The sequence below is a fragment of the Cryptomeria japonica genome, chromosome 7, assembly GCF_030272615.1.
Source record: "Cryptomeria japonica chromosome 7, Sugi_1.0, whole genome shotgun sequence".
NCBI lineage: Eukaryota > Viridiplantae > Streptophyta > Pinopsida > Cupressales > Cupressaceae > Cryptomeria > Cryptomeria japonica.
This window is the reverse complement of record NC_081411.1, coordinates 668,719,404-668,729,643: the sequence shown is the minus strand read 5'-3', so window position 1 is coordinate 668,729,643 and position 10,240 is coordinate 668,719,404. Positions and strand designations below refer to the sequence as shown.

The window sequence follows — 10,240 nt, the reverse complement described above, 5'->3', positions numbered from 1 at the left end:
TCTTTTTCACAAAGCTCTATCGGAAAAAAGAAAACTTTATAGCCTCTTTTGTGAGAATCCCACACTTCTATTCAATATCATTAAGTGCAAATCATTTCCAACAGTTTCACTTCTCACTATGTTGCAAACATAACTTCCTTCTAAACATTTTGAGTCTTCAATAATTGCTTCTATCCACCATGCAATATGCAATTCTACAGACCCCCAACATTGACAAAACATCCATGATCACATTACCCTAACACTAAATGAAGAGCGAAGAATTGATAAACTAAACCATCATTGCAAATTAGTAACAAAATGATAAATTGATATTCAGTTCCCAACTATCTAATTATCTAACTATTAATTATAAACAAACTATTATTCTATTTAATCTAATTTATTTATTCTAAAACTGAACAACTAATGTAATATTCTCCAACATAACAATCCATAAATTATATCATGTTTGTACCAAAAATGATAATCATATGCATACCCTCGTGAACAAAATGCATAACTCCAAGCATCATATAGAAAAAAACCAACATATGCATTACAAAATCACATAAACTATCTATCTTGTACCTTAATAAATAAACCATAACCATAATGATCGATCACATATATAACATAGATAAGTCATACAACCATCTAAAAAGTATATAGAAATGTTCATCCCAACCATCCATCATCTATCTTAATACATAAATCAATAACCATAATCATGCATCACATAAATAACATCCATAAGCCATATAATGATCCATAAAGTATATCAACATGTTTGTATATGACATGTTCAAAAAACATTTGAATAAAGACTTGACAATTCACTTACATTGACAAAAAAACCCTCTCAAATGTAGAGAAAAATTATTCATTCAATGTCAATTTCTTCAATTCATAGTAATTTGTCACTCTTCAAACTTTTTTGGCATAGCAGAGACTTGACAATCACAACCCAATACAAACACAAATTTGAATTTAGTTTAATAGTTAGCATTGTATCAATTCTCTAATAAAATAATTATAAATTTAACTATAAAGCTTTCCTCAAATTTATAAGATGTTTTATATAAATTACAATTGAAATAACATTACAACTTTCGATACAAGTACTACGTATGTAACTTTTGAGTTGACTTCTTAAAGTCTCTGTGTTCTAATAATTTAGAGTAACATGTTCGGTTTCCCATGGGCTTTTCCAATGTACAACGATCGTGTCTGGTCGATTCGAAGTCTTTATCCAAGTTGCAGAAGTTTTGAACATTTCGATTCAACACGTTGGATTGACTATGATTAATAAACAAGACTCGTTTACTTGTCTGCACAAGCGTGTTTGAAAGGTAAAATAATAATACGCAAACTATGTCAATTTTACTTACAAATAGTTTAACATGTAAACTAAATAGTATTTGAATAGAGTATAGTCCGACAAAGACATTCAAAGCGTAGTTTGTCAAACACCGTGCCGTCTCCCGCAAAATAAAAATAACGTTGCGACGTGAAGTGATTGACTGCCTTACATACGTGTCTTCCAAGTAAATTTGAAGTAAACGAGACGTGAAAGTGATTGTCGGACTTACCTATGTACCTTCGTTCCAAAACCTGTGCGAAATAGTGAGAAGATGTATTACTAGGGCTTTGTTCCAATAGCGTTTAACGTTTCAGACAGACAATAGAAATGGCCACTGATAGTCTGTTTGTATGCTATTGCTTCCTTTCAGTGCTTTATATGCTTTCTCTACCTCACAATTGCCATTCCCTGACTGTTGATGGTGGAGACAGTATCGCTTTGGGGGCCTCTCTCACTGGAAATCAGAGCATAGTTTCAAAGAATGGCACCTTCGAATTGGGATTTTTCTGTCCTAATGGAACCAATAACTGGTACATCGGTATCTGGTACGCCCAAATCACCGAGAAGACCATTATTTGGGTGGCTAATAGAGAGACTCCCATCAGAAACAAGCCGGGCGTTTTGAAGCTATCAACAGACGGCTATCTCAAACTATATGATTCAGAGGGACGCTCAATTTGGTCGACAAGGAAGAAACAGAAAGCTATAGCCTCGAGAGCTATCATACTTGATTCCGGTAGTTTTGCTATGTTGGGTGGACACACCATTTCGGAGATTGTCTGGGAGAGTTTCTTGTACCCGACAAACACAATCTTGTCCGGAATGAAGGTGTGGAAAGGCATAAAGCTAACTTCCTGGAGAAGCTCGTCGGATCCAGCGCCTGGACCCTTCTCTTTCCAAATGGATCCAACCCCAGGCAAGACGGACTTTTTGCTCCTATATAATAACAATATTAGTTATTTGAACAGCGGAGAGTGGGTTGGTAACCAATTCACCAACATGCCAGAGATGTCTAATAAGGACTCTTCTAAAATTCTTAAGACCGCCTTTGTAAAGATTTCTCCCACAAGGATGTACTTCACGTTTGATCAAATATCATTATTTGATAGTTTCACTCAGCGTGTAGTCCTCGACAAGTCTGGAGATCTAGCAGCATACAATCGAATTAGTGGTAGCAGCTGGAATCTTATCTGGTCTATACCTCGAGACCTCTGCCTTGTTTATAATCTATGCGGGGCTTACGGAGCGTGCAACAGTAACAATCTTCAATTCTGCAGCTGTCTCGAAGGCTTCAAACCAAGAGACAATCGCGCCTGGTTTTCACAAGATTGGTGGTTAAGCGGATGCGTTCGTAGTAGCCCTCTCCACTGCTCTGCCACCAACGGTACTACCGATGGTTTCCTGCAAAAGAACGACATATCCTTAGCTGAGGAAAAAGCAGTTTCATATTCCCAATACCCAACTCTATCAACATGCACAGCTGCATGCCTGGAAAATTGCTCCTGCAAAGCCTTCGATCACACTAACTCTACTCCTCCCATCTGTAGAATGTGGTTTGGGGATCTGTTCAATGTTCGCGTTGCATCAAACAACCAACCTATCTTCCTTCGCATGGCTGCTACTGAGTTGCAACAATCCATATCCAGTGGAGGCAGTAACCAAGGTCGTGTCCTTTCAATTTCACTTCCCGCAGGCACTGCTTTCGTTCTTGTTTCAGCTTTCCTTGTTATAATGTTTCTTCGGTGGAGGCGTGGAATGCTGGGCAAGGGAGGAGATATGGAAGGTGAGACTCTGCCTGCTTCGCTGAGAACATTCACTTACAAGGAGCTGCGAATTGCAACCAACAATTTCAGAGATAAGTTAGGGAAAGGAGCATTTGGTTCTGTCTTCAGAGGAGCTCTCCCAGACAATACCCTTGTAGCAGTTAAAAAATTAGAGGGGTCTACACAGGTAGAAAAGCAGTTTCGTGCAGAAATAAGCACAATCGGAAACATACAGCATGTCAATTTGGTTCGGCTTTGCGGGTTTTGCACAGAAGGATCACAAAGGCTGCTGGTTTACGAGTACATGCCCAACGGATCTCTCAATTCCTTTCTATTCGCTGGATCACAAAAGCTGTTGGACTGGAAGACACGATTCGAGATTGCTTTGGGCACTGCACGAGCTTTAGTTTATCTCCACGAAGAATGCCGAGATCAAATCATCCACTCTGATATAAAGCCCGAGAACATTTTGCTTGATAGCGATTTCAACCCCAAGGTGGCTGATTTTGGGCTGGCAAAGTTGGTGGGAAGAGATTTCAGCAGGGTTTTGACAAGCATGAGAGGAACTCGAGGTTACATCGCTCCCGAGTGGATCGACGGCTTAGCAATTACTTCCAAGGCAGACGTGTATAGCTTCGGCATGATGCTGCTGGAGATGATATCGGGTCGAAGAAATGTGGACATGAGCGTGAAGGAACACACTAAGCAATACTTTCCCATATGGGCTGCAACTCAAATTCTAAACGGAAACATGATGAGCATTGTGGACGAAAGAATTGCGATACATGCGGATGTTGAGGAGGTGAGAAGAGCTACTCTTGCAAGCCTGGTATGCATTTTAAAGGATGAGAATGAGAGGCCAAGCATGGCTCAAGTTATCCTGATGCTACAAGGAAAGATGAATCCTGATACACAACAGGTCATGAGATCTTTACAGTATCTAGTTGAATATTAGATTCCCGTTGTCAATTTGTTTTTCAATTTTTTTACGCCCTATGCTAAACTTAAAATGTTCAGCTCCTCTCTCAAAGGGTGCCTTCGCGGGTAAGGCTTGATTTGAGGAGGCAATAAACTTTGCATTTTCCGCCCGGGTGATTATGTATGTTAGATTCCCTAAGTGAATTTCTCATATATATATATATATATATATACTAGCAACAAATTTGTAATCAAGCATGGAATTTTCATCATGTCAATAACAATTACTTTATTATGACATTTTCAACTAAACTGACTGTCTATAGATTTATATTACCTTGGAATTGATAAAATAAAACAAAATAATAGTTATTACAAGATTAATAATTTGAAATGAGTCGAGTGGGAGGTAAGGCGGGAGCGGGGGTTTCAAGGGAGTCTACTCTTTTTGCTGTCTCAGAGGCCAGTTTTGGGGTCTTGTTATTCTTGGTCTCGCTCCCAAGGATGTTGATTTGTTCCTCGAGGGTGTTGTTCATTCTTGCCTTTTTCTTCTCCTCACCCTTTCTGACTTTTGGCCCTCTTTGAGGGGTTGGTTTAGTGGTTTGGTCCCTCGGATGCTATCTAGAGTTCCTTCGATGTGGGTTGTTTTGTATGTTTCTATCCTCATTGGCCCCTTGGTTGGCTTACCCCTTACTTTTTGGTTTTTACTTCAACATCTTTGGTTTTCTTTGGTTCTACCTATAGAGGTGGCAGTATCTTCTTTAGAGGTGAAGATGGATGGTGTTGGACATGACTAATCTTCTATTGAGGTGAAGGTGGATGTTGCAGTTGAGACTGGAAAATGCTCTTGGGAAGTTGATGATGTGTTGCCTCGCCCTCCTATAGAGGTGTAATGGTTCCATGGGGTTTTGATTGAGCGAGGTTTGTCTGCATAGTTGATCTTCTCTCCTTGTCCTACTGAGGTGGCTCTCTCTCCTATTGAGGTGGAGAGAAGGTGTATGGGAGTATTTCAGCTGCTGCTATTCATGTTGGTTGAGGGAGCCTGTCAAAACCCTCATGGATTTCTTTGTAGAAAGTTTTGGATGCCTTCTTAAAACCTTGTTTCCCAAAATGTGCCTTTAGGATATGCAGTTGTTATCTAGGCCTCGACAAGTTGTGGAAGCCTTGTAAAATCCACTCTCTTAGGTTGTGGGAGCCTTGTAAAACCCACTCTCAAGGTTGAGGGACCTGGAAAAATCCTATGTTTCTTGTTTCTCTCAGGGACAGGCTAGATGCTAGTGGTTTTCAAGCGCCCAATTTGGCTAATGTTTTTTTTTTAGGTTCAAGCTTTGTGGTTTTTTGTGGCCTCAAGATTTTGTTACAAGTTATGGGAGCCTGGGGAAACCCTTCTTGTTGGTTGAGGGTGCTTGAAAATACCCTCATTCTTTATTTTTTGAGGACTATTGTTTGCTGATTTAGATCCTCTACTTGGGCCAGCCTCTTTTGTAATGTTCTAATCTTGAGGATTGGATGGTGTTTGATTGGCTATGATTGCTTTGTTTTTTACTTATGCTTTGTGCAGTCTTTGGGTTTTGGGATCTGGATGCCCATAAGTCCATAAGGTTTCAGGTCCTTTCTAAAACCTATTGTTTGCTGTCAGGTAGTCTAGTCTATCTTTCAATGGCAACTCTCTGATTCTAAGGGTTTCGAGGCCCCTTTGAAACCTGTTTTATCCTAATAAAAAAATTTACATTTTTTTCATTTAAAATTATTTTATTTTTATTAGATTATAAGTTTTGTCTTGTTTTTATTAAAGACCATTTTTTTAAAGGTGAAAATGGAAAGCCACTATATTAAATTAATTAATAGCTGGTTCAAGGGCTTCTAGAGGAAAGAGCCAGCAAGAAAACCTCTATTCCTAGCCCAAAATAACAATGACTAAAGTACAAAGCGACTTAGAAATCAGCCTAAGAGCCTATATATCTAAATAAGCCATGGATTGGCCCAGTTAGGACCTACAAATTGCAAAAACATCTTGTCTAAATTGGCCTTAATATTATGACAGCTACAATGCATTTACCCCAAAGCACAATCTTATATACACTTGGTTTGTCCATGGAATACTATTTGCATATCATGTGGACCTTATGGTAAATCTACCATAATTTACATTTACAAGAGAGCAACATATAGCTTGAAAAGTCTACACATAAAGTGTGTAGTTAAAACAAGAACCGTGTGCCCTGTATCTGTGTGTTTTGTATCTGCCACATGAGAAAAACTTCCAAAAACTCATTACCATTGCCATCTCAATCACTACTCCATGCATTGTCATGCAAAGGACCTATGTCTATCCATATCTAAACTATGCATGTCAGTCTCATGCATACCGATCACTACCATATTGCCTTGCAATCAAGTGCAAATTTGTCATCACGCTCAAAATCTTTGTCTAACCATATGCATTCTATGCATATCGGTCACATGTATATTGATCTCTATCATATTGCCTTGCAATCGAAGTTGATACCAATCATTGTCATATTTCCTTTCCATCGTCTTAACACAAACCCAATTTTGTATATGACCAACTAATAAGGTACCTATTACCATACCAAAAGTGCAGAAACCTAACCAATGGATGAAATTATAAACAAGAATTCTTGGCCCATGAATGAACAAGTGAGCAACAAAACTGTCACACCAATGAGGTCTTCATCCCTAATTTTTTATGGATCTGGCAGATCTGCCTGGAAGACAAAGCTATGATTTCCAACATTAATAGGCCCAATAAGTACATTCTTCAACATCTGATCATAAGATTCATCTTCTACTGACCCAACATATGTCAACATCCATTCCAAATCTTCTTTTAGAGGAGCCAGGCATTCATATGATATCTCAAATTGAAACGAGATGAGAAAAGCAACAGGATTGTCAACAACTGTTATGTTGGTTAAGCTCACCGCACTCATTTTATATTTTCCAAACACCCAAAATTTCAAATCCAACAATATGAACACCTAAAAAGGCTACACGCATGGAAAACCTCCCCTGTTGATACTCAAGTAAGATAACTCTCCCTCATTAAGCTACAGGACACAAAGGACACAAAGTGAGGAAGATTTAATTTATACTGATTTTTAGTAGAGGAGAGATAAAATAGTTGAAGATCTTTACAAATGACAACCCTCCTCTTCACTCTGATTACTTCAGTGTATTGGCTTCCACTTAGCGACCTGGGATGTAAATTTAGCAGCCTCCTTGGTTGGGTCATTTTAGGAGTTGAGGCCACATATCCTCTCTTGAGATCCTTCACAGCAACATTCTTAGCATTGAGTCCCACATTATCACTAGGTAATGCCTTCTGCAAGGCTTCATGTTGCATTTCAATGGACTTAACCTCAGTGGTCAGCCCAGTTGGACCAAAAGTGACAATTGTGCCTGGTTTCAACACTACAGTCTCAACACCAATCTTGTAAAAAAACTAAAGTGGCAACCTAAGAGTCTTGCCTGAAGGATGTTTAGGATCTAAAACCTAGTCAAGGGCATCCAAGTGTATGGGGGGCCCTTAAACCAATCAAGGTTGGCTGATCTCTCAATCACGTTATCACCCTCAAATCCAAAGATAGGAGCAAGTGGAATTTTGTCAAGGTTCTACCCAACCTTCTTTAGGTAAGAGGATACTTCCTTTACAATTTCCTCATAGCGACCCTTAGAGTATTTGGGAGTGGTAGCATCAATCTTGTTACAGCAGCAAATCATTTTCTTCACTCCCAGGGTGAATGCTAGCAAAGCATGTTCTTAGGTCTGTCCATCCTTAGAAATACCAGCCTCAAAACCTCCAATTGTTGAATCAGTAATCAGCACTACACACTCAACCTGCATCAATCACGGTTTCTACCTTTGTTGCTTCTAATGAGCATGAGCAACACCTGCCCTGTTTGATTTGTGATTCCTGGCACTCTGTAGATTCCCGTACCTCAACTTAGGAGGCACCAGGTTCTTCAAACAAGGAGATAATAAAACACCTCTCTACTCTCTCAAACGCATCCCTCAAGAAACTCTTGCATTTTTTCAAATAGTCTTTGTTCATATTGTTATGATAAGAAACATCTCCTTAGAGATGACAATCAAGTCAACGATTTATAGAGTTTTTCCAAGTTCACAATCTGCAACAGGCTAGGATATTCATAAATGTTAATAGGTGTAATTGAGGAGTCCCAATTTAAGTTCTCACAACCCATGTTTTCCAGTAGATCTACAAGTTTATTCCCCTCTCTATATGTATGAGAGACATAACATTCCTTAAATGAGTCCAAAGTGCCCAAATGTATTGAGGATATATGCTATTTTCCAATTCGTTGATTGTCTATTTATGTAAGCATCAACAATCAAGGTTGAGTCACCTTGAATTTGTATATTTGAACAGCCTATTTTTTAGCTATTAATCCATTTAAAAGAGCAACAACTTTAGCCATATTGTTAATCCTAGATGGAATGTTGGAGGACTTCAATGTAATCAGATTACCAAGACGGTCCCTAATGTAGATTCCAATACCTGAAATACCCGGATTACCTTTTGAGGTGCCATTAAAATTCAAATTGATGATATTGGGGCATGATGGTTGTCATTTGATCTTTGATCTATTAATGGGCTACTAAGGATGACATATTGGAGTAGAGAAGGAAGGTAACCTAATTTCTTTCCATTCATTGATAGTGAAGTTATCCTATGGAATAAAGGTGTAATTACCATTTATATTTTGAATGTTGGCATTAACTATCTCTGAAATAGATTTTTGTACCCCATCCAAAAGCATCTGTACATTAGACATTGTTTGTCAAAAAAATCTTGTATTTCTTTCCTGCCAAATTGACCAAATAACAATGGTTGGGATGCATTTCTAGATGCATGCAAGTAATGAATTAGAGAACACGGTGGTCCATGATTGGAACATGTCCCATAATGTATTAGGTAGTGGCATAGCTAGATTTAATTTATTCATGACAAATTGCCAACATTATTGGGCAAAGGAACAGTTCATGAATAAATGATCAGCTATCTCCATCTCCTTGTTACATAAAACATAATTGAAAGGCTGAGTAATATTGAGTTTACGCAATTTGTCACTTGTTAGGATTATTTTCTTAAGTGCTAACCAAGCAAAACATCCCTCTTTTGGCAACACCGAGTTATTCGAGCAAAAGGAGTAGGCCCTATGATTCAATTTTTTATTTTTCATCTAGTGAATAGCTTTGTACCCATTTTTAACTGAATAATTTCCATTTTTGGATGGTGCCTAGATCAAGGTGTCTTTCTTGTTTGATATGTATACCTCTCTCTCAAAGAAGATATGCTAAGAAATTGTTGCCTGATCTGAAAGTATAGGGAGTGTTGAAGGATCCTTCCAAATAGCCTTTCCTGAGAAGATATCTACAACACAGATATAATCAAATAACTTTATCCCCCAATTATCACTGATAACTTGTGCTGCACTAGCCAACTCCACATTTTGAATCAAAGGTGGCAGCCCATTCGATGAATCAATCCAAAACTTAATGCTTTCCCCATTATGGACTTCCCATGACACATATCTAGTGATAACTTCTCTCAAAGATCTCATGAAGTTCCATATGGTTGAGCCTTGAGGAGCATCTGAGACTTTTAAGATCCTTGAGTAGTCATTGGTGTCCAAATACTTGCCTACATTATTTTGCACCATTTTTTATGGGGTTTGGAGTACATCTGTCATACTAACTTACCTCCAAAGGCCTTGTTTCTTTTAGAAAGATCTTGCAAACCTACACCCCCCACCTCCTTTCTATTTTCCATATCTTCAAGTGACACCAAAGGTATCTTTTTAGTATCCATCATATTACTTTTCCATAAGAAGTCTCTTATGAGTTTTTGTATTTGGTGGATGACAAATTTAGGGGCTTTAATAACTGAAATGTAATAATTTGGTATTGCAGAAAGGACAGATTTAATGAGTAGGATTTTACCTGATAGGGAAAGCCATCATGTTTTCCATGCAACAACTTTGTCCTTTATTCTTTCAACTATAGATTTTCAATAACTAGCTTTATTGGATCCCATTAAAAATGGTATTCTGAGGTAGGCGGTTAGACGTTCTTCTAGTGTAAATCCCAATATTTTAACTATTTTTGTTGATATTATCTAATTAGTGTTGAAGATGTATACCTTTGATTTATCAAAATTTATCTTCTGACCTGA

The 10,240-nt window shown here is 38.1% G+C and overlaps 2 protein-coding genes and 1 pseudogene across 2 annotated transcripts; 2 read left to right on the top strand and 1 right to left on the bottom strand.

Moving 5' to 3' along the window:
* Nucleotides 1–1,669: 1,669 nt before the first annotated feature.
* Nucleotides 1,670–2,868, top strand: LOC131856907 (G-type lectin S-receptor-like serine/threonine-protein kinase At4g03230). Its single transcript, XM_059208865.1, has 2 exons — nucleotides 1,670–2,658; nucleotides 2,823–2,868. The coding sequence occupies exons 1-2, from the start codon at nucleotides 1,670–1,672 to the stop codon at nucleotides 2,866–2,868; spliced, it is 1,035 nt and encodes a 344-aa protein (XP_059064848.1).
* A 5-nt stretch (nucleotides 2,869–2,873) lies between these two features.
* On the top strand, nucleotides 2,874–4,250 carry LOC131856224 (G-type lectin S-receptor-like serine/threonine-protein kinase At2g19130). The gene has a single exon (XM_059207670.1). The coding sequence runs from the start codon at nucleotides 2,891–2,893 to the stop codon at nucleotides 4,058–4,060; it is 1,170 nt and encodes a 389-aa protein (XP_059063653.1). The 5' UTR covers nucleotides 2,874–2,890; the 3' UTR covers nucleotides 4,061–4,250.
* Nucleotides 4,251–6,648: 2,398 nt separating this feature from the next.
* LOC131856225 (elongation factor 1-alpha-like) lies at nucleotides 6,649–8,166 on the bottom strand (annotated as a pseudogene).
* Nucleotides 8,167–10,240: the final 2,074 nt, after the last annotated feature.